The sequence below is a fragment of the Podarcis muralis genome, chromosome 15 (assembly GCF_964188315.1).
Source record: "Podarcis muralis chromosome 15, rPodMur119.hap1.1, whole genome shotgun sequence".
Lineage (NCBI taxonomy): Eukaryota > Metazoa > Chordata > Lepidosauria > Squamata > Lacertidae > Podarcis > Podarcis muralis.
Genome location: NC_135669.1, coordinates 7,241,756 through 7,266,145, shown reverse-complemented (window position 1 = coordinate 7,266,145; position 24,390 = coordinate 7,241,756). Strand labels below are relative to the sequence as shown.

The 24,390-nt window shown below is 46.1% G+C and overlaps 1 protein-coding gene across 1 annotated transcript; it reads right to left on the bottom strand.

Moving 5' to 3' along the window:
• Positions 1 to 11,607: 11,607 nt before the first annotated feature.
• Positions 11,608 to 21,808, bottom strand: LOC114585943 (nodal homolog 2-A). Its single transcript, XM_028708851.2, has 3 exons — positions 20,961 to 21,808; positions 16,945 to 17,759; positions 11,608 to 13,008 (listed from the first exon to the last, which is right to left on the bottom strand). Exons 1-3 carry the CDS (start codon positions 21,268 to 21,270, stop codon positions 12,856 to 12,858), a joined length of 1,278 nt encoding a protein of 425 aa, XP_028564684.2. The 5' UTR covers positions 21,271 to 21,808; the 3' UTR covers positions 11,608 to 12,855.
• Between the last annotated feature and the right edge of the window lie 2,582 nt (positions 21,809 to 24,390).

Here is a 24,390-nt window from a genome sequence, read left to right as displayed (position 1 = left end):
CGTATGCAAACCAGACTGTTCGCAAACCAAGATACCACTGTATATTATAGGCAAGCTTGTGGGGAAATTCAAGTAAAATAGCTAACGGAGAAATCACTCTTGAACTGAGAAAGTCTGCATGTGCATTTACATTGAAGCCACATCGTAGCAAGAAATAAAAATATGTTTCTGTATTTGATTAGAATATGAGCTGAAGTTTGAAGGGCTTTCTCTTTTTTACATTTTATTTAGTTTTTCAGATTTTAAAAAAATTACAAACAATTATCAAACCATCAACATAGAAAGAGAATTCCGAAGAATCTCCTGAACTTTCCTCCTCCCCTTTGTGGGTCCTTATATTAACCTTTTCTTCCTGCATCCTGTCTAATAGAGATTCAAATCTTTTAAAGCTCCATTATACCCCAAATTCAACATTAAGCTACAAGTGTTATTCCAGTCCTACTCATAATTTTAATTGTTTGCAATGGTTTTTAAGGTAAATTATATATTTCCCCCATTCCTTCTTAAAATTTTGGTCTTCAGGAAGACCATGAAGTTTGAACGGCTTTCACATAGGAGATTAATGGAAAGAAACAATATTAGGTTCTACACAGAATGAAATACGAATAACAACTCTTTTTTCACTTTAAAGATGAACAAATTTATTGTGTTTGAATCTTAGCCACACAAGGAAGCATCCTTTATACATGGATATAGAAAAGTAAAAAGCTGTGATCATCGGGGTCAAGCGGTCATAAATGTAAAAAGTAGAGACCGATAGTATTCAATTAAAGCTTATATTTATAACAAATAAATTCAGTGAACATAGATAATAAGAGTTATAGGTGGTAGCATAATCCTCATAACTCATGCAGTGTCAATTAATGCCTGTAGTGAGACACAGAGATGGGGGGGATAGTATTAGTATTATTGCAAAGCAAAGGGTAGAAAAAGAACACAAATACTTAGCCCCATAAAGGGCTAATTTCAAAATGATTAAGCAAGAAAGCAAGCACAGGTGATATAATAATTAATGGGATAGTTTTAGTTTAGTTTAGTTTAGTTTAGTTTAGTCGTGTCCGACTCTTCGTGACCCCATGGACCAGAGCAAGCCAGGCACTTCTGTCTTCAATTAATGGGATAAGGAACATTAAAGTCAAAAGCAAAAGAAAGAAAGAAAGAAAGAAAGAAAGAAAGAAAGAAAGAAAGAAAGAAAGAAAGAAAGAAAGAAAGCCTCGAATCCTTGACTAAATAATTAAGGCAAAGAAAAAACCCATACAAAGTTTAGGAAATCATGCAAAGCTCAGGCTCATCTGAAGAATATTTACTTCTCAGTTATCCAAACAGAAGAAAATCTGGGTCAATCAGCTTTCTTCTGAATTCACCATACAGCCTCATATCAGTGCAATGCTATGCTACCAATGCATTCCTGTTCACCAGAGAATTTTGATGACCCACATTTCACACGCCCAAAAGGCATTCAAAGAGGTGTGACAGCAATTTATGAAAAAAATCAACAGTGCTAAAAAGGCCTCTAGGGGAAGGAAGATGCTAACTGGTGCTCAATGGAGTCCAGCTCGGCAGGTATGTGTTTCCCTGGCAGGGGGCACAAAGCTCCAAAAAAATGCATTTGAAAGCAGGTGTGTAGCTGGGTTAGTAGCCTTTGCTTAGCACATCCCTGCTTCAGAGTGAGAGTAATGGCACTTGCGTGCATTTACATGCAAATGTCTCTCATCAGATCATCAGCACTTCAAACATGTTCCTACATGCTAAAGGTCCAGCACAGTTTGGGAACATTTGCATCAAAGCTAGTCAGGCCTTTGCCCCTTAATCCTCAAAATAATCTGCCTTGTCTGGGTGTGTAAGATTTAGGCTCATTATTGATGAAGTGGATGAGGATAATACCACATCGGGGCATCATAGCCAAATCCTAAGTGTACTGCTAATTTTTAAAAATGGCTTCCTCTGGGTTCAGAATGTCAATACATAAGAATGCAGAAGTAAGAGAAGCACAAGGTGGGCTGAGTTGGATATCTCTCTAATGATCTGATCTAACAACCCTTATTTTCCTCCCACAGAGAAATGCAGATTTAACGTTTAGATGTGCTAGTCCCTTCTAAATATTTTGAATATTTCTTTATTTTTCTGAATTTCCCTGGTGAGGGACCAGCAGGATTCGAATTGCACTGGAATAACAAATGTCTATTTCTTCCATGCCATTGTTTTCTGATGCTGTTTCCAGTTTCTTCTGAAAACAATGCCTGCTGTGTGGTACGTCTGCAACTTCTTCTTTTTTAAAGCCATCACCAGTGCTTTTTTTCTTTAAGAATGTTTAGGGCTACTCTCATTTTGACTCAAGAAAATCACCATTTTATAGTTCAAATCAGGGAAAATAAATACAGTAAATGGACAAAAGTACAAAGATTCACAAAACGTTTAGGGATATGGCACTGGCCATCCTCCTATCATTGTTTCTCATATTTACCTGACTTATTTATTTCGTCTATAACTGACTAAATAACTAAATACTGCTTAATATGCACAGGGTTATCTCCATTGCTAGTCTTACTCAAAGTAGACCCATGGAAGTTAATGGACATGATTAACTTAGGTTAATTAATTAAGTAGATCTGTTTATTTCAGTTGGTCTACTCTGAGCACAACTGAGTTGGATACAGCGCATTATCTCAAAATGGAACAGCAACAGATTTATCACAAGGTGGAAACAGAGCCTTACCTGACACCTGTATGCATGTTGGCTCTATAAGCCAAAGAGCAGGGTATCTCATTGTGTGTTAAGACCCCACCAGCATACATTTGTACAGTGGTGCCTCGGGTTACATACACTTCAGGTTACAGACGCTTCAGGTTACAGACTCCACTAACCCAGAAATAGTACCTCGGGTCAAGAACTTTGCTTCAGGATGAGAACAGAAATTGTGCTCCGGCGGCACGGCGGCAGCAGAAGGCCCCATTAGCTAAAGTGGTGCTTCAGGTTAAGAACAGTTTCAGGTTAAGAACAGACCTCAGGAACGAATTAAGTACTTAACCCGAGGTACCACTGTATACCTAAAAAGTCTGTTTTGACCTTCCAATAACTGTTTGAAGGTAGGCAGTAGTTTGTGCAGGTGTGCTTTCATAAGAATTGAAACACAGAGGCTGTGGAGGTCATCTGCTCTAACCTCTTGATGAATCAGCAGCGCAGGATGCATCCCTGCCAGATGTTTCTGCAGCCTCTGTTTAAATGCCTCTGGAGAAGGAGAGCCCACCCACCTCCTGAGCCAGTCCGTTCCACTGTCAAACAGCTCTCACCACTGGGATCTTGCTCTCCTAACGTTTAGCCAAAATCTGTTTCCCTACATGATCCATGGATGTGGGCCACAAACATAAGGCAGAATAAGGATAGCAGCGGAAGTCTGCCAATCCCTGCTTCCCATAAAGCTGGTGGCCTCATGTTGTGCACCCCCAGCATAGCTGCTTGAAGCCAGGTGTCCATTAACACCTCTACCCTGAAGAGAAAGGGGAACATATGGGCCCTTCCTGACCCTAGGATGCATAGGAGGAAATTATGGGGAGGTTACGTGTGTGACACAGGCTCTAACTAAGGCTGTGCTGCTCAGGTGGGTGGCACCAACTATCTATCTATCTATCATCTATCATCTATCATCTATCATCTATCATCTATCATCTATCATCTATCATCTATCTATCTATCTATCTATCATCTATCTATCTATCTATCTATCTATCTAGCAAGGGGAGCAGCAAGACAAAAAAATGGGAAAAGGGAAAAAAGAGTGGCAGATGAAATTAATGGACTATGCAGAACTAGATAAGATGACAGGAAGAATTCAAAACCGGCAGGACCAGAAATGCTTGAAAGACTGGAGTAAATATACGAACCATTTGAAAAACAATTGTATTCAAATTGACTACGCTCGTAGGATTACAAGAGGTTTTGTAAGGAGAACTATATGAAATATTGCAGTAAAATTTATGATAAGGGACTTTAAGTTATGGCTATTAAAGTAACAGTGAAAATATTGAAATGCAAGGCTATGGGATGAAGGTTGAAAATCATTAGATGTGGTTGATGGAAGTCCTAGGCTTACAGCCAAAATGTTGTATAAAAGGAGAGGAGATGTTATGTTTTGTTTGGAAAATATATTTAAAAACTAATAAAAATATTTTTAAAAATGAGGAAAGGAAACATTTGCTCGCATTAGAAATGCAATCATCCATCTCATCCTAAACATGTAAGTCAACATATAAGTAACATTTGCCATCCAAATGTCTTGATAGATATCTGAAACTGAAACAAAATATTCTACGTTCAGCAGCAGCAAAGGGCAGTGAGGTCCTGGAACCATTGCAAAATGGATGGTGGGTGTTTGTCCTTCCAGGTTTGAATCAGAAGTCTCTTGGAAACCATAAAGGTAAAGGGACCCCTGACCATTAGGTCCAGTCGTGGCCGACTCTGGGGTTGCGGCACTCATCTCGCTTTATTGGCCGAGGGAGCCGGCGTACAGCTTCTGGGTCATGTGGCCAGCATGACTAAACCACTTCTGGAGAACCAGAGCAGCACACGGAAATGCCGTTTACCTTCCTGCCGGAGCGGTACCTATTTATCTACTTGCACTTTGACATGCTTTCGAACTGCTAGGTTGGCAGGAGCAAGGACCGAGCAACAGGAGCTCACCCCGTTGCGGGGATTCGAACTGCCAACCTTCTGATCAGCAAGTCCTAGGCTCTGTGGTTTAACCCACAAAACCATAAGAGCTTGCAAAAACCACTTTGATCGTCCTGCTGTTGCTCCCTGTCCCACAAGCATATAATTTAAAAGTGCATGGCCATCTGCAAATACCAAGGATTTCTCTGCTACAAAATAAATGTGGACAACTATTTTGGACCACAAAGAAAAATAAATCGCACCTCCAACATCTATCTGTATTACCTGTGAAGATGTTGGTGAATCTAATCTACCAAAAGCATCTGTTGAATCTTCTTCCTTTTTATGAGGAAGCCACAACACAACCCCCATTGGATCTCTTTGCTTGTGGTAGATCAGGGAAATGAACGAATTCCTACGCCCCACAAATAACCCAGAGGTGCATTTTAAATAAAAGCACACATTCTACTCATGTAAAAACACGCTGATTCCCAGACTGTCCGTGGGCCAGATTGAGAAGGTGATTGGGCTGCATCCAGCCCCCCCCCCCCCCCCCGGCCTTAGGTTGCCTACCCCTGAGGTAGACAATTCATTCCTAGATTTGGGGGAGAAGGAGGGGGAAATAGTGGGTTCATTCCTTTCTGGGGAGTCATTTTGGGTAACAGCTCTTGCAAATGAACCTCTAGCCACTCCTTAATTGCTAGAGGTTCACAGTGTGAAACTGCTGTCTGAATATGCAGCAATGCTACCCTCTCCTTTGTGCTGACAGGCAGGCCTCAGGGGTGAGAACCAGACACGCTTTGTTTATCTGCAAAGGCTGATGTGGATTGGAGCTAATCAGCCTTGAGAAACATGGTGGATTTGTGAGGAGGCAGTGACAAAACAGCACCTTCCTTCTCACAAGGCTTGCTCCTTTTCATCCCCCCACCCCCTCCAATTGGTGGCCAGCGCAGATCATGGTGGAGAAACTGAGAGCTGGGCTCTATGACTGATTGGTCCTATAATGCTCATCCTTTATCCAGCCACAGATGTTGCTTGCTACACACACACACCCATTCTCATGAACTCTCAAAATCTGAGGGTTGCAAGGTGGCGAAGTCACAAATTCAGCCCATACACTAGCAGAACAGAAATGCTTGGGTCAGGGAACAGTGGCTCTCTAGACCAAAAAAGCTCAACAACTTTGATTTCCCCCAAAAAGCTCAACAAATATGATTTTCCAAAAAAAAGCTCACCGCCAGTTTTTTTATTGTGGGAGTAGATCGCAGTCTCTTGGGAGCTGGACAAGCCTGCTCTAGAAAACATTGGATGCCAACTCCCCTCAGCCCCAGCCAGAACAGTCAATGATCAGGCATGAAAGGAACATGGGAAGCTATGATTTTAAAATCACTTTGAGAACTGTAACTCTGTGAGAGGAATAAGGGTTTCCCAACAACTACCTGACATTCAGAAGACATCTGAAGGCAGCCCTGTTCAGGGAAGTTTTTCATATGTGACATTTTAGTGTATTTTTCATCTTTGTTGGAAGCCGCCCAGAGTGGCTGGGGAAACCCAGCCAGATGGGCGGGGTACAAATAATAAATTATTATTATTATTATTATTATTATTATTATTATTATTATTATTATTATAACAAGTCTCAGCACCCTTGACAAACTACAGTTCCCAGGATTCTTGCAGGGGAGAGGCATGACTGTTTAAAGTAGTAGAACAGTGCTTAAACTGTGTGGAGTGGATATGGCTAATCACAGAATTTTAAGGGATCTTGGGGGATCAGTTAGCCTCTTCCTCATCACCTTTAACTTAGGGCAGGTAAAGTTTCGTCACATCTTTGCAAATACCATTACAGTATTATTCATTTATTCATTTTGTTTCCTTTATCCCACCTTGTTCTCCCAAGGAGTTCAAGGGGGCACACATGGTCTACCCCCCCCCCCCGCTCCTCATATAATTCCCACAATGACTCTGAAAGGTAGTTGGCCTAAGGCTGAGAGGCAATGAATAGCCCAAAGTGAGCTTCATGGCTGAGTGGGAATTTGAACCCTCATCTTCCCAGGACTTAGTCCGACACTCTAACCCAGGAGCAGGCAACCTAAGGCCCATGGGCCCGGCCCACAGGGGTCATTTTACCGAGCTGCCCACTCAGTGAGTCCCCGCACGCTTCGCTAAACCGACGGCAGTGCGGCTTCTGTGGTGCCATAAATCACATCTGCGCAGATACAGACACCGGAAATCGTGGGGGTGCCTGCTCATGCGCATGTGCAATCTGGCCCACGGAGGGATCTGCACTGGAGTGAAACTTGCCAACCCCTGCTCTAACCACTACACCACACTGGCTCCCAATGTACTCTCAGTATACTCTCTGAGTACTCCTTTTGAGTACTGCTGGTTACTGAACCAAGGCAGTTTCATCAATGAACCATCACTGTACAGTCATTACAAATTACTGACTACTAGGGAGAAGCTGCTACTGATTTTAGGCAAGGGGTAAACAAGGGGCAAAGCACACTTCGTTTTTTTAGGTGTCTGGTGGGGAATCTGTACAACTGGAAAACCAGCTTAAAAAAAAATAAAGGTAAAGGTACCCCTGCCCGTACTCTAGGGTTGTGCGCCCATCTCACTCTATAGGCCGGGGGCCAGCGCTGTCCGCAGACACTTCCGGGTCACGTGGCCAGCGTGACAAGCTGCATCTGGTGAGCCAGTGCAGCACACGGAACGCCGTTTACCTTCCCGCTGGTAAGCGGTCCCTATTTATCTACTTGCACCCGGGGGTGCTTTCGAACTGCTAGGTTGGCAGGCGCTGGGACCGAGCAACGGGAGCGCACCCCGCCACGGGGATTCGAACCGCCGACCTTTCGATCGGCAAGTCCTAGGCGCTGAGGCTTTAACCCACAGCGCCACCCGCGTCCCTTAAAAAAAATAAAAAAATAATCTGACCCAATTCTTCCAACTGTCTCCTCAGGGCTTGAATCCCAGACCACCTGCCATCTTGGCTGTCCTCTTCTGTCCCAGTTTGTCAATGTCCTCTTTAAAACATGCTCAGGACTGGGCAGATTAGTACAGTCATGGCTTGAACAACTCAAGGGTGCAAGCTCAAATGGAAGGTTCAAATGGCCTTCCTGGACTGGCTCTCTCATGGGAAGTGACCCTTAACTCAACTTTCGTCTGGGGGAGGGTGTTGGTTGGCGATGATTAGCTGTTTATGAGCATGAATGATGTTTCCCCCTTGCTGCAGAGCCCAGCCTCCCTCAGGTGTCTGGATCCTCACTTTCCAGGATGACAAGACTCCCTGGGGAAACAGCTTCTTCCCAGTTACACAAACATCCACTACACAAAAGACCCCAGACTTAAGATCAAAGGGCATGACCCATAGCACAGTCTTCTGCATGGTATCCTGAAGGGGGGGGTGGAATTTAGCCTTGAGGACAGGGAGCAGGATTAGGCTTGGCTTGAAAATAAGAGATCATAAACTGCAGTTTCCCCCTTTTGCTCAGAATTGGTTTGTTTCTTTTCTTTTTCGTTTATTACTGCCCCTGGTAAATCCCTGCCCTATGTTTTGCAGGTTTGGAGGGGTGCCTGGATAAACATAAGGATGTAAGAAGAGCCTGCTGGATCAGGAATATGGTCCATCTAGCCAAGCACCCTTTTCTCACAGCAGATCTACAATACGATACGATAATCTTTATTGCCATTGTCCCATACAGAACAACGAAATTGAAAAAAATCTACATAAGACATTCAAAAACCAACAAGCCTGCTATCCCAGCTATCCTAACCTGGTTAGCCCCCTAAAAACTCTGATACCCCATTTTAAAATACAATATGCTCCCATAGAGACTCCTTAAAGGTAAAGGTAAAGGTAAAGGGACCCCTGACCATTAGGTCCAGTCGTGGCCAGCTCTGGGGTTGCAGCGCTCATCTCGCTTTATTGGCCAAGGGAGCTGGCGTACAGCTTCTGGGTCATGTGGCCAGCATGACTAAGCCGCTTCTGGTGAACCAGAGCAGTGCACGGAAACGCCGTTTACCTTCCCGCCAGAGCGCTTCCTATTTATCTACTTGCACTTTGACGTGCTTTTGAAGTGCTAGGTTGGCAGGAGCAGGGACCAAGCAATGGGAGCTCACCCCATTGTGGGGATTCGAACTGCTGACCTTCTGATCGGCAAGTCCTAGGCTCTGTGGTTTAATCCACAGCGCCACCCGCATCCCTAGAGACCCCTTACACCGCATTTAAAACCAAAATCGCATTTGGACAGAAACTGTTTCTCAGGCGGCTAGTCCTAGTCTTTATAACTCTGGACCTTCTTCCAGAAGGCAGAAGCTGAAAGAGATCATTTCTGGAGTGCGCACTATCCTGCCCTATCTCTGCAGTTTTCTTATGGCACCTGGAAGCATAGATTTGATCCAAGGTGGGAAGAGTGCACCCAATTATTGTCTCCGCAGTCTTTACAACTCCTAGGGGAGAGCGACTGGTTTGGTTGCACCAGGGACAGAGCTTCTAGGGCGTCTCAGCAGGGACCACAACTGTGGCATCCAATAGAATATTTTGGGGGGGAGGGGTTACTCCAGGGCACAGGGTACCACTGAAATTTGAGGCGCCAAGGTCTGCCTTCTCACAGCAGCCAGCCAGGTGCCTGTGGAAACCCTGAAGCAGCATTCAAGGGCAAGAGCCCTCTCCCGTCTTCTGCTTTCCAGCAGACACCCCTCTCTTCCATGAATTTGTTCAGTCTTTTTAAAATTGGTAGCTACTAGGTGCTGCATGAAGAAGTGCCTCCTTTTAGCCACCTTGAATCTTACCAACATTCAGATTCACTGGATGTCCACAAGTTTTAGCACGGAAAGGGAGAGAGAACATTTATCCACTGCCTCGCCTGCAGAAGCTCCCAGATTTAATCCCCAGCATCCTCAGAAGTGGAAAACTAGGCAGGTGGAATAGAATGGACGATTGTGGAAGAGAGAATGGGAGGCTGGCTGGCTGGCAGAGGAGCACTCCACGCTGCAACATTTTGTTGCAGGAGCCATTTGTCCAGTCTAATTACAAACCTCATCCCTTTCCATATCCACATCCCCCTCGGCCTTTATGACTTATTTATTTATAAAAAATATATTTACAACAATGTAAAAACATAAAACAGAATGAAGAAAAGCCCAATTGAATGGGACTGGAGCAAGATCTCCCTGGCAAATTGTAGCCCAAAACTGAGAAAACATGATAATGATTGTAAATTAAAGGCAGCTGTGCATATTTAGCTATGCTGAAATGTTCTGATCTCAGAATGCAAGGGCAATTGCATTGATCATTTCATATGTAAAATTTTGTTTTCTGCTGAATTTTGGGCCATAGAAAATATGGGGCACAATCTAGGTATTGCAACAGAGATGCAAAAACAGGCGGAAAACAAAACACAGAAATCCTCCTTTCATCTCTTTATTGCCTTTATTTGAAGCATTGATGACAACCACATCATCCAACATCTTTGGTTGTTAAATAAAAAGGTAAAGGACCCTTGACAGTTAAGTCCAGTCGCGACAGACTCTGGGGTTGCGGAGCTCATCTCGCTCTATAGGCCAAGGGAGCCGACATTTGTCCACAAATACCGTATTTTTTGCTCTATAGGACGCACTCTTTCCCCTCCAAAAATGAAGGGAAAATGTGTGTGCGTCCTATGGAGCGAATGCAGGCTTTTGCTGAAACCTGGAGAGTGAGAGGGGTCGGTGCGCACCGACCCCTCTCACTCTCCAGGCTTCATGGACCTCTCCGCAAGCAGCAGGAGCACTCCCGCTGCTTGCGGAGAGTTGCCAGCATGCCGAAGCCTCCGCGCGCTGAGATCAGCGCGTCCAGACTTCGCGGACCTCTCCGCTAGCAGCGGGAGCCAGCGCTGGGCTCCCACGGCTTGCAGAGAGCTGCCTGTTTGGGGGCTGGGGTCGGGGGAAGCTCGGGCCTCCCCCGCCCCAGCCCCGCACCTGGGGGGGAAAATAATTTTCCCCCCTTTATTTCCCCCCCAAAAAACTAGGTGCGCCTTATGGGATGGTGCGTCCTATAGGGCGAAAAATACGGTAGTTTTTCTGGGTCATGTGGCTAGCATGACTAAGCCATGTGGCACTTATTATAACATCTCCATGGTGATTACTGGCACCTCTCCCCCCCTTTTTCGATAAAAAAAGGCCAGCACTCAAGAGGCACTGCGCAGAAGTAACCCCCTTTTCCTCCCTAGCCCCTTCCCCTGTTTCTCTTCCAGCCATGTTGTCCCTGTTGGAAACTTATCCCAACAGGGAGGCAGAAAAATACATTGAGGCTGGATTTTGCAACCGTTGCCACTTTCCTGTTTTGGTTCGCCTGTTTCTAGAACGCCCCGCTCCCCCCAGCCAAAAGCCGTTGCCCTTTGCGTCTGGGAAAATCATTTCAGAAATTCCAGGGTTTGTTTCTGCCGGACAATCAAGCGGTGATGGAGCATTTCCACTAACTGGCACATGAGGCACTGCAGACACCAGACAAGTTCCCAGTCTTCCATAAGGCTATAGGGCAGTGTTCCCCAACCTTGGGCCTCCAGCTGTTTTTGGACTACAACTCCCATCATCCCTCGCTAGCAAGACCAGTGGTCAAGGATGATGGGAATTGTAGTCCAAAAACAGCTGGAGGCCCAAGGTTGGGGAACACTGCTATAGGGGGCCTGTGGCGGCAATCCAAGGGAATTCTCAGGTCACTCCTTCCACATTGGCATGGCCACCACAGCAGATTGACTGTTCAGTCACGTCTCATGATGGGTAAGGGCCATAGCTCTCAGTGGGTTGGTTGAGCAAAGTAGCTGATGGGGAAGGTGGTCCTCAGAGAGCTACTGACTGCCAGTCAATATAGCCAAATGGTCTGACCTGCTATGCAACACTTCCCTTTGTACCCTATGATTTTAGTTCAGATGATCTACGCTGAAATTATGCATTTAAATCCCAGTTACATTGGGGGGGGGGAATCTGTATTACAAAACGTTAACTCAGAAATTTGTTTTATGATCTCGTTTAAACTGTTAAAACTTCACAGAATAATCACACAAGACAGACAAAGTTTGAAAGAATGGAAGTTATTTTCTTTAATACTAAAAAGAAGCTGGAGGTCAGCAGTATGACAAACTGTGGATTCTTTAATGCACATTTACTTGGGAGTAAGCCTCACTGAACCCAGAGGAATTTTCTTCCGAATAAATGCACATTGAATTGACCTGCATGACAGAATGATTTAACAATCAATTCCACTTCCCAGGGAACTCTGGGTATTGTAGCTCTGTGAGAGAAATAATGGTTCCCCAAACAACTCTCAGAACCCTTTGCAAGCTACCGCTCCCAGGATTCTTTGGGGGGAGCCATGGCTGTTTGAAGTAGTGTAATAGTGCTTTAAACATAATAGTGCAGATGGGGTCTCTCATACCTTGAAAGGAGGGCTGTATACCTTTTAAGGAATATATCACTACTTTCTCAAAACCAGTCAAGGAGGCTCTTTACAGACGTGTACAAAACAACTGTCTTCACTAGTGGTTCAGCATGTGCCTATCATCCCACCGATCTCAGTAAAAATTGGTAGACCTGTGTTTTGCGTATAGGGGCTCTATTTATAAATAATCTCTCACAGGTGGGACTTTTGGAAAGAGCTACAGATGTTTGAGCCAGCATGGACCACCAATGATGCCTGCTCTGAAGCCCCCTTTAAACAAACTTATGCACTGGGCAGCTGGCTCTATGTTAATTTCCCACAATTCTCTAACATTACATCAGGGGCATTGTGGGAAATTAAAAAGATGGCAGCATCAAGGCCTTCAAGCCACCAAACAAGCTCACCAGGGAGGCCAGTTGACACAGAAAGGGGCTCAGCTGATATTACTTTGCCAAGGGACGCCAAAAACCTGGAACCAACCCCGGGTGTGGGAGAGGGGTTATTTCTGTGAAGACCGTCTGCTTCTGGGAGCAGACTAAGTTCCCTAAGAAAAGCATGACCCCTATCATAATCCTCTGCCTATTCCATTCCCCCATTTTGATAAGGATTATATAGACAACACCCTAGAGAAACAGCTTGATCTCCAAGTTGCTAGGAGTCTACTTTTTCCTCCATTTAAGGTCAATGCTTCTTGGGCTTCTGCTGCAAGAGGGGAAGGCGCTTTGGGTTTTAGGGAGCTGGTATCTGGAGGAGGCCCCATCCACCAAGTAGCTAAGACTCATGTGCATCAGTTGCAGCCACATTCCTCGATGATCATGTCGTCATGGTGACGGACCCTCACTTTCCCTTTCTCGTAGTACATCATAGACAGCGGGCTCATTTTGACAGGGGCACAAGATGGGCAAGGCACCCGGTTGGGTTGGTATAACTTCAGCAAGCTCTGAAAGGGAAAGAAGGAAGAGGAAAACATCATATCCAGGAACTGGCAGTTTAGTTAAGGGCAGTAGGGCAGGGCGCAGTGGGGCTACACCACTTACTTGGCCTCCCCAGCTGCTTCATACCATGACAGAAAGGGGCAAGTGAGGTGGTGAGGTCACTGCGGTGCAAATGCTGATTGGAGCGCCAGATTGGCTCTGATGATGTGTTTGCACTGCACTGACCTCACCGCATCACCTCTCTCCATCCAGAACGCAGGAACAACTCGGCTGGAGGGCAGTCAGGTAAGCAGTGCAGTCCCATCATGTCCAATTATGACCTGGCAGAATCTGGTGCAAATATTTTGTGACACCCTACCCTACCCGACCCCAAATACATAAAAGTCTGGAATTTGACTAAGAGGAGGAGCGGCCAGCCCAATCAGAAAGACCAGTGCAATAAACTATGGAAGGGATTTGCCCCAGGCCCCTGATATTGAGGGCTTGTGACAGGCCCCCAAACAAGGAACCCCAGAGACAACACCCCCTAGGCTAGTTTCTTCTGAGGGACCAGCCTCTTCTACATCAAGGAAACCCAAGAGCAAAGGAGGAACCCAGAGGAAACTTGCTGATTGCTGACAGGGCTAGAGGACTTTCTCTTCAAGGCTCTCCATACTTCAGGAAGGAGCCAAGAAGTGCCACTCTGCCCCAAGAGGGATATAAAGCCTTGGCAGAGCTCCAGAGCTTATCGGAGCAAGCTGCTAACTTGGAGCTCTCTCTGGTGATGTGGCCATGCCTGCCTAGGGCATTCTTGTGCCTTGTTCACTGTCAAAACAGGATAAAAACACCTCCATTTTAGGGATTGCAGGGCCAAGGAATGCACCAGCTCACAAGGAGCATTAATTTGCCCCCACTCAGAATGTTGTTGCTTAAAAATTAAAAATCCAAGGCTTTTAAAAAGCCAGTGAAATTTCTTCCTCAACAGTGAGAACCTCTTTATAGAATTGTGCGGGGGGCGGGGGGTGGAGTCTGTTCAAACCAATTTGTGACCTTCTAGAAGTTGGGACTCCAAGTCCCATCATCCCCTGCCAGCACAGCCAACAATGAGGGGTGAAGGGAGCTGTAGTCCAGCACCATCTGGAGGACCACAGCTTCCTCAACCTGCAAGAACTGGCAGTCGCCCAAAGTGAAGGTGTTCCGAACCCCACACACTTTAGCTGTGAGCATAGCAGGCTGCTGAGAGATCTCAAAGGGTTAATCAAGGAAGCTCTTCATGTAAGGAAGGTGTCTGTTGTGGGTGGACACAGGCTTCTCGGGTCAAGCTACATGTGGCATTGATAGGTCCTGATCGACACCCCCACACTATTTCCCCACCACAATAGCCACCTGCGGCCCCCCAGCTACATGTGCTCCCAGAGGTGCTTTTGTCTTCTCTCCAAAAGGCACCTTTGGGGGCAGATAGCCTTGGGGGCAGAGATGTGCAGTGCAATCCCATACCACGTCTATGCAGAAGTTAGCCCCAGTGAGTTCAGTGGAGCCTGTGTTGAGAATTCTATTCCACCTTTTGCTGCAGATATGTGGGATTGTTACATGTCACATGTCTGTTTACATTCCAGCACAGGTTGCTGACCTGAGCGGAACTTCCTCTCTGTATTGCTTTTGTTTTTCAGTCTCTCTCTGAGAAGATGACAAGGGGAGAAGCCATGTTTTCTTTGTCCTGATTTATGTATAATAAACGCGTAGCCTTAGTATTGTATGTACGCCTCAAGCCTCTCTGTTGCATAGTTTACACTGCTGAGTAATGGGTGCCAAGGATGCACTGCAGCTTGAGTCACTGACGCATGTCGGAGGAGCAGAGGTTGATGGATCTCCGCAGCAGCTGAGAGGAGAGACGCTCCAGCTGGGACTGAGCCAGCTGGCTTTTCATCCCCAGTTCCGACAGCCTGAACTTAGGTAAATGTACAGTATTTAGGACCAAAGCCTTAAATTCTAGAGAGAGCTGGAGAAAGACAGCAATTAACTAACATGTTAACACATTAACAGGAAATCAGGCCTGAGTGCTCACTGGAAGGACAGATCGTGAAGCTGAGGCTCCAATACTTTGGCCTCCTCATGAGAAGAGAAGACTCCCTGGAAAAGACCCTGATGTTGGGAAAGATTGAGGGCACAAGGAGAAGGGGACAACAGAGGATGAGATGGTGGGACAGTGTTCTCGAGGCTACCAGCATGAGTTTGACTAAACTGCGGGAGGCAGTGGAAGACAGCAGTGCCTGGCATGCTCTGGTCCATGGGGTGACGAAGAGTCAGACACGACTAAACAACAACAACAACAATGTTAACAATTCATGCCAAAAAGCCAGTAGAGGAATAAAACAGGACTGACATTTCCGGATGGAGTGAGGGGACAAACAGTCAGAGCCTTAGGACACAATCGTAGCCCAGTGCAGTGTCACCCACTGAAATTCTTGGTGGGATAAGACCTCCTTCTTATGGTCCCCCTGGAGGTAGCCCTAGGGTGGGACATGTCATGCCCCCTCAGCCCTGCAGATTAGTAACAGATGGCTTTTGAAAATCATGCTACCCACTGCTTTTTTTCTTTAAAAAAAAATCTTTAGGGGTACAGTGGTACCTCTGGAGACGAACGGGATCTGTTCCGGAGCCCTGTTCGCTTCCTGAAGTAAACGTAACACGCGACTGCGCATCTGTACATGCGCAGGTTGTGTTTCGCCACTTCTGCACATGACGTCATTTTGAGCATGTGTGAGCGGCAAAACCCGGAAGTAACGCGCTCCGTTACTTCCGGGTCACCACAGAGCGCAACCCGAAAATACTTAACTTGAAGCTACTTCAACCCGAGGTATGACTGTACTCTCATTATCCTACTCAAATTGAAATGCTGCCCCTCAATGAGGGCAAACTTAGATTCACAAAATGTTTAGGGGTATGCGTACCCCTGAATCCCGCCAGAAAAAAGCACTGATGCTACCTGTTGCCTTAGCTGTCCTTATGATCTTTTTAAATTATATCACTGCCAGTTAGTGCCAGTAATGCTGAGCTACATGGATCAATGGCCTGACTCCGTATAGAGCAGCTTCCTATGCAAATGTGTAAAAGGAGCATTTGCCGAATCTCAGTTTTTGAAAATCCAGCCTTTCCTGCACCTCCTCGTGCTATTTTCTTTCTCTTCATTTAAAGCCCTATACAGCCTAGGACCCTCGTACCTATGGGATCGCCTCTCCTGGTATGTCCCACAGAGGGCCTTACAGTCTTCAAATAACACCCTGAAGATTCCGGGCCCCAGGGAGATCAGACTGGCCTTGACCAGAGCCAGGGCTTTTCAGCTGTGGCCCCAGCCTGGTGGAACGCTCTCTCACAAGAGACCAAGGCCCTGCGAGATTTGACATCTTTCTGCAGGGCCTGTCAGACGGAGCTGTTCTGCCAGGCCTTTGGTCAGGGTTCAGCCTGACTCATTTTCTCTTTGTATAAGAACAAGCACAAAGGAGGTTCCCAGCCCACTCATAGGTCCTTATAATATCAGTGCAAACAGTTGGTCCTGGTGAGTATCAACCGCTTCCAATTTTAACCTGAAGATTGCTACTTGTCCAGTTTTAATTTTAACTGTTGGAATTAATTGTGGGATGTATCTTAATTGATTGATCCCAGGATACAAATAAAATTATATTATTATTATTATTATTATTATTATTATTATTCAGTATCTATACATAAATGATCCCCAATGTTAGTTAATACAGTGTTCTATACGGAACTATGAGCTGAGCATACAAGCAACTAGGAGAAAAGGAAAGGTTTTTGCAGGTGTATAGATATGGGCTTCACTTTCCACTGTTCTTAATGTACTGTTTATAAAGCATATAAGACTGGACTGTGCAGCTGGATATACTGCATTGGACCCAGTTTCTAGTTCCCAAGACCCCTAAAATGCAAACATAAAGACAAACCTGAATATATGCATGATTTGTTGGTTTGAAGGTCTCATCAACAGGCAACGGGCACTCTCCCTCACACCGGTAGGCATTGTATTTCTTGGGGTGCACAATCCAACTTCCGAAGCCAGTCTGCTCAAAGTCCACAATCATATCTACCCTCCTGCACAGAGATCTCCCTTCTTTGCCAAAGTTGGCGGTGGAAATATTAGCCGCTTTAATCCTTTGCTTCTGCTTCCTGTTCCGCCGGTGCCGACGGCCCCCAGTCTCCTTGAAAGTGTTGTCCATCATGATGTACTTGGACATCTCCACCGTCCTGATGAGACTTGGGCCCTGAGAGGGCTCCACCTGTTCCTTATCTTTGGAGAAGATAACCAGTAGGACTCTGTCAGTCATGCTATGGGTCAATACGTGGGCCTGTTGATCGTCATTGCACCCACATTTTCCCTGGAACCCACCAGCTGATCTTCCGTCATCGTCCTGAGATAGGTTCTCCTCCACCCAGTGCCGCTCCTGATCATCTGGAGCACCCATGCCAAATGATACCCCTTGGTGGAGCCAGAAGCGGAGTATGCTGGTGGCATTGAAGACTTTCCAGGAGGAGTGGCTGGAGTTCCTGCTAATGAAAGAGCCAAGGAAGATCTTGTCTGTGCAGGTCTGGTTCCCATGACAGGTGCGCTCATGGCTGTGGTAGATGTTCAAAGTGACACTCCTGTACTGGGGGAAAGGCATCAAGCAGACCCGGAACTCTGCCAGCCTCACCTCAGAGCTGCTGGAAATGGAGGTCAAGTCAAAGGAGAAGTCCCAGTGGTCCTCAAACTGGAAATAATCTGGAAGGCAGAAGAATGGCACTGGTTGGGATGAATGGAACAAAGGAACACCATTAAATATTAAAGGTTCTTAACTCTAAGACCCTCAAAAGGAGTCTTGGGGAGAGGGCAGGACAAGAGGACATGGGGTGGAAAAATAAAACAGCAACTCTGAAGGCCAGGATAGAACTGGGCCCCCCATTGCAAGAGCATTTTCTTCACTCAAAAAATTTCCTCTGGACTTCTGTCTGTTGCAGCTGAAGTTGCCTGTGTGCAGTACTGATTGGCTAGCACCTCTCATGCCACTAATCTACCCACCCACTTTTCCCTGGAGTCTTTCAGCTTTTTCTTTAAAAAAGGGGGGGTTGTCATATTATTATTAAAGAAAAAAACAGCACAAACAAGTGAGAAACGGGTCCAAGAGAACTGAGGGGGACTATAGCACATTGGTTAAGCATGTGTTTTGGCATATGGTTCAGTCCTTGGCATCTCCAGATAGAAGAATTATGCAGCAGGTGATCTGAAAAGATCCTCTCCCTAGAAAGCTGCTCCCAGTCAAAGTAGATAACAATAAGCTAGATAGACAAATCAAATAACCTTTGTTCTTACAATGGTAAATTTGAAATGGACCTGTAATTCTTGGTATATTGTTGAGCGTAGCAGTGACTGAGCTGTTCTCAAACTGGGAAGAGGGGTTTTCCAGGAGCAGCCAGGAACATATCTAGAAGAATAGGATATGAGCCAGCATGGCGTAGCACTTAGGGTCAGACTACAATCTGGGATATTAGGCTTCAAATCCCCACTCAGGCAGGAAGTGCACTGGGTGACTTTGGGCCAGTTACTATCTCTCAGCCTAACCTACCACATTGATGTGAGGATATAATGGGGCGATGAAACGTTGAGTTCCTTGGAGGGAAGGCAGAATATTAATGTACTAATTAGTAAAAATTAGTAATAAAAAAATACTTCCCTTTCTTGCTGAGAAAGAAAGGCCATAGAAAATTAACAGACACATAAATGAAGCTTAGATGCACAGGAAATGATCTGAATTCCATTAATATCAATGGGTGCTAAGTGAACTCAATTTTTTGAAGAAAAATCTAGCCTTTACTGCCAGGTACCATGGAGCTGGTTTTTATGGTGGCAAAGAAAGAGGGATATGAATTAGTAATTTCCTTGCCTTAATGAAGCCACATCTATCCCCAGGAACCTCCCCCCCCCCCACCTGCAATATGGGGAAAATACTGGCCTCCCTCACAGGGTTGTTGTAAGTATTACAGGGCAGCTTATATGAATGGTTGTCGAAAACTGGAGTGGTATATAGAATAAGAAAATTGAAGAGTTGGAAGGGACCCTGAGGCTCATCTGCATATACAACAGCTGAGTATTATAATTCTCCATTTCTAAGATATGGAGTACTGTGTCCAGTTCTGGGCACCACAGTTCAAGAAGGACACTGACAAACTGGACCGTGTCCAGAGGAGGGCAACCAAAATGGTCAAAGGCCTGGAAACGATGCCTTATGAGGAACGGCTAAGGGAGCTGGGCATGTTTAGCATGGAGAAGAGGAGGTTAAGGGGTGATATGATAGCCATGTTCAAATATATAAAAGGATGTCACATAGAGGAGGGAGAAAGGCTGTTTTCTGCTGCTCCAGAGAAGCGGACACGGAGCAATGGATCCAAACTACAAGAAAGAAGATTCCACCTAAACATTAGGAAGAACTTCCTGACAGTAAGAGCTGTTTGACAGTGGAATTTGCTGCCAAGGAGTGTGGTGGAGTCTCCTTCTTTGGAGGTCTTTAAGCAGAGGCTTGACAACCATATGTCAGGAGTGCTCTGATGGTGTTTCCTGCTTGGCAGGGGGTTGGACTCGATGGCCCTTGTGGTCTCTTCCAACTCTATGATTCTATGATTCTATGATATGCGTATCTTAGAATCCTTACTCTCCTTAATGCGTGTCCCTAACAACATCACTTCCAGATTAGCTGCACAAGCTCCAGCTGTCCATTTTATCTTCCCCTGGCCCGGCTGTCTTGAAGACAGCTATTAACTCATTGCATCAGCTAGTTAAGTGGTTGATTGGGTTATGGAAGTTCAAAGGCTAAAGGCACGTAGCTCATTAAACTTCATTGTACTCCTCACACCCATAGACCCTTTGATGCCCCCTCTTTGAAAGTGTTGATAACTAATTAGGACATTTAAAAAATACCTTTCTGCTTTTGAAGTGCTAACAAAAGACCGAGGGGAAACAGTTGGTATTGACTGTATAAAATTGTATTCCAAGTCAAAAGATGAAATGGAAAAGCAAGAAAAGGAAGACAAATTGACCACGGCAGAGGCCATGACTGTTGCACATCATTTGCAAACATGCTCCAGGGGTTGAGGGGGGGAGGTGAGGGTTGATATTAGGCTGAATGCACAATTAGACCTGATAAGAGGCAGCTTCCTATGGTCCTACGTGGGTGCAGTATAAATAAGTGGTGTTTCTAATCCCTAGAATAAAAACCAGCCATGGTGTACAAATGTATTCTAGAGTTCCTGAACCCCATAACCATCCACGGACTCAGCAAAGTGTGCAGCTGGATCAGACAGAACACGCACAGCCATAATGGGAGAACAGTCAAGCCTGTACACAGAAATCTGTTCTCCCACCTCCACCCGTCTCTCTCCACCTGTTTTCCCTTTCTTTGAACGCAGCTCAGACAATAGCATCTCCCAATACCCTTCCAGGGAAAGTTGAGGCGCCGCTTTCTCCTCCGCTGGCCATTTCCAGGTGCCTCACTCCTCCCCGAGTGTAAGGCAGCTTTTGGAGCGTGGCAACCTCTAGCTGCACCCTTCCTGGGCATCATGCGGCACCCCCAGCCTCGCTTCTGCCCCCTCCCCGCTTTCCGATCTGGTTCCTGCCAGATGTCCTTAGTACTAAGGGAAAAGGGATGTGGATTGCATCTCTCTCTTGGGGGGCTCCCTCCGTTGCAGACGTCTGGGGCCACAATCCACAAAAAAGAGACCCGGGAAGGAGAGGCGGGAGGCGGGTTGACTTAAGGCCAGAAGGACCACCACCCAGGGATGCTGATAAGCACCCATCCATCCATCAAGGATGTCCTTACAAACCCTGAGCAGGAAATCAGAATGGAAGTAACTCAAAATGGAAAGGGGTGAGGGGAGGTTTTGGGAAGGGGGGGACGGAAAGGGGTCAACCGAGGCAAGGAGCAGGACTTACGTCGCGCCCCCAGGCTGAGGATGGTGTCGGATTCTCTCCAGGCGGAGGCTTCTGCGCTGGGCTGGCTCGGGGGGCTGCCCACGACGAGGGCCCGGTACAGCTGCAGCATGTACACCGGGGAGCGGGGCGCCGGGGGCTGAGGGCGAGGGCGGGCCGGGGCTGCGGCCAGGCCGGCCGGAGAGGAGGCGGCGGGCCGGAGCTGGCCCTCGGCGGCCTCCTGCAGCAGCTCGACCGTCTGCGAGCAGGCTGGGCCCAGGAGGGCGAGCGCCCAAGACATCAGCTCCAAGAGCGAGACGGTCCTGGGAAGCATCGCTGCATAGATTGCTCCGAAGTCTCTTTCCCCCTCTCTCTCTAAACTTCTAACCGAAGACTCTGTTTTCTATCTTGTGTCACCTAAATCCCCGTTCTCTCTCTCCTGTGCTCCGATCCGAATTGACTCCGAATTCAGGGAACTTAAGAGGGTTGACTCGGGTCAGAACTGTCTCGCTCCCATTCTCCCCCTCTTTTTCACCCTCGTCTAAATGAGAAGTCCTCTTGCTTCTTTCTTTCCCTCTCTCTTCTCCCTCTCCCCGGAGGGGGTGGTCTGCTCAAGCCCCTTACTCCGCTTCTGCTCGCTCCGAATGCTCCTCTCTCCTTCTTCGAGATCAGCACTTTTATACCTGCCGCTGCCTAATCTTGCGAGTCTTTGATGTCAACAAGCTGTCAAACTTTCTCTTGCCTTTTTTCCTCTGGTCCCTATTCTCATGCAACTCCCCCACCTTCTCCCTCGCCCTCCAATGAGGAAAGAAACAGGCAATTAATGACCGCTCTCTCATTAGACATCAGCCTCGGCGTGGAATGTGAGCGAAGTGATTCTTTTTCACAGATGCTTGAAAATAGCCAGACCCCCCTGGCGGGTGTTATTCCCCCCCCCCAAACGCCTTATCCGACCCCCTCCTTCAGTCTTTGCATCCTGATTCTCTAATACCTTCATCTTTGACACTTGGCTGAGAAAGTCGAGATCTGGGTGGCAATGGATGAGTTCTGATCGTTTTTAATCGGGGGAGGGGGCTTGTGAAATGAGGCGTTTGTCTCTACAAATCTTCATACGTTTCTAGGATACGCCCCCCCCCCAGTTTGTGACTGTAATTTCTTTTAAACTGTTTTTAATGTCGCATTCTAAATCGTTGCAATCTGCCCTGGGACTTTAGGGTGAAAAGGGTAGGGTAATAATAAGCCAAATAAATAAAAGATTACTTGTTTCTCTTCCTTCCACCTTTCTATATGATTTCAGGACAGCTTGCAGTGGTGTTAATTTAATTTTTATTAAAGATTTTCTTGGTTTACAAAAGTATGTGCATTGCCTCCTTTTTCAGGTTGTAAAGTCTTTTCTGCAGCTCAGTTACATTTGTTATGAGACAGTAAGTGTTGAGTACAGTATGCACTGTTAAAACAATTAACTTCCTTTCCTTCCTATACACTGCAAAAAGGTACAAGGGAAAAACCTGTATATTTTGACATTCTCCTCCAAAGGGAAATTTATTCAGGTAATGCAATCTTAAATCTCTGGTGACAACAGAAGCAGAATGACTGCCTTTGAAAGGGGAAAATAACCTATTATAATATATAACCTATTATATAATAACAGCAAATTCATCACCCCCATGCCATATTTCTGCTTGGATGTTATGAAGAATGCAATAGACGGACAGAGGTTTTTGAGGATGCTTTTCTCAGCCACATACCACCAAAACTCCCATCACATGCATTTCTGTGTAGTGTATAGTGTACTCCTTAAGGCCAACACTTTTAAGCAGAATTAAATATGCCTTTGTTCTGAAATGCAAGGCTTCCTTTCTCTGTAACCTCATCCTGAGTTAGCCACCCTTGAAGCTTGACCAGGAGTTCGTTTAGAACAGGAATGGGAACAGAGGTTGCCCATCACCCTCAGCTATTGGCCGTGTTGACTGGGGCTGATGGGAGCTGGGATCTAGAGAGAGCCACAGGTTAGTCACCCTGATGTACAGCAATGTGAGGTTAGAAAACTAGTATTAAAGTATTAAATTTGACAAATTATTGCTTACCGTTAAACAATCTTCAGCACAGGATGAGTTACTTCCTTGAAGTAGCTCCCAAAGCCAGTTGTTGTTTTTTTAAAGCATATAATGCAAACTTTTGTCATGTTTCACAATATTGTGAGGTGGGTTAGGCTGAGAGTTGATCACATTATCTTAGATCCCAGGGGTCATCTAGTCCAACCCTCTGCAATGCAGGAATCTCAGGTAATGACTGGCCCAAATTCGCCTACTGAACTTCATGGCCAAGTAGGGATTCAAACTCTAGCCACTACACCACACTGGAGCTTAAGAAGGTGCCCTCTAGGATGGCAGAGAGGACTGTGGTCATTTCTGGTTTGCCTATACTGTATGCAGATAACAGTAGAAGCTCTGGCAGCTCTTTGCTTCTCCCCTTCCTTACTGTTCTTCTCAATAAGAAGGTATCTCCCTTGTTTTAAATGTCTGGAAGTTTACAGCACAAGCCTAGTGGGGTTTGCTCCCCTGTAAGTGTGCACAGGATTGCAACCTGTCACTTTGCAATCAACCTGCTCAACAGCTTGAAAGACCTTTCTGCCTCTTATTGGGACAGGTCCTTTCATCTCCAAAAGAAAAATCCCAAGGTGAAACAATGGATTTGCATTGATCTACTCTGTTGTCCTCCCTTTGATCCCAGCTGATAACATAACACCATCAGACCACCCATTCTGAACCCAGTCCCGCCAACTGGAGTTGTGCTGTGCAAATTACTTATCTGGCACCCACAGCACACATACTCTTTATTAATTCATTCATTTTGAGCATTTTTATTACCCCAAGGGTTTCCCCAAGAACCATTCCTGCACACAGGCTTTACAGTCTAAAAGGCATGACACAAAAAGAAAAGGGGTTGGCAGGAAGGAGGAAAAATGCGAACTGGGGCACTAGCTCTGAGTTTCATATTTGGTTAGCTTCCAACAGATGAAGCACTTTCTCAAAAGTGGCTTCAGAGCAGATGAATATTGAGCAAAGATCTGACAATGTCTGGTCAGTTCCTCCAGGAAGTACTGGGAGGTCCAGGTGAGACCACACGCCCAGCCAGAACAGATGGGCCAGCTGTCACAGGCTGGTCCCAGTTCAAAACAGGCAAACCTCCAAGAAATACCCATGCCTCACAAGCTTCCTGGGAGTGGCTGTGATGCAGCTGGAAGGTGGTGCCTTTGGGGGTGGGGGGGCAGGTGGGGACAGATGATGCCACCCACCCTAGAGCAGATGGTCCAGCTGCTCCCCCTCACAGGGCAGTTGGTTCCAGCAGCCTCTGTGAGAAAGAGAGACCCAGCCAAGTCTGCTGATAAAATCCTGTAGGCAGAATCATAAAACTTTCAATATTAGAATGAAGTTGCTGAAAAAGAATGGGG

What these genes read in the sequence shown, in the direction of transcription:
- LOC114585943 (XM_028708851.2), bottom strand. Translation starts at nt 21,270, where the DNA reads ATGCTTCCCAGGACCGTCTCGCTCTTGGAGCTGATGTCTTGGGCGCTC. An exon ending in CCTCAGCCTGGGGGCGCGAC is followed by an intron (nt 17,760 to 20,960) that starts GTAAGTCCTGCT and finishes TCTGCCTTCCAG; the next exon opens with ATTATTTCCAGTTTGAGGAC. An exon ending in CAAATCATGCATATATTCAG is followed by an intron (nt 13,009 to 16,944) that starts GTTTGTCTTTAT and finishes TTTCCCTTTCAG; the next exon opens with AGCTTGCTGAAGTTATACCA.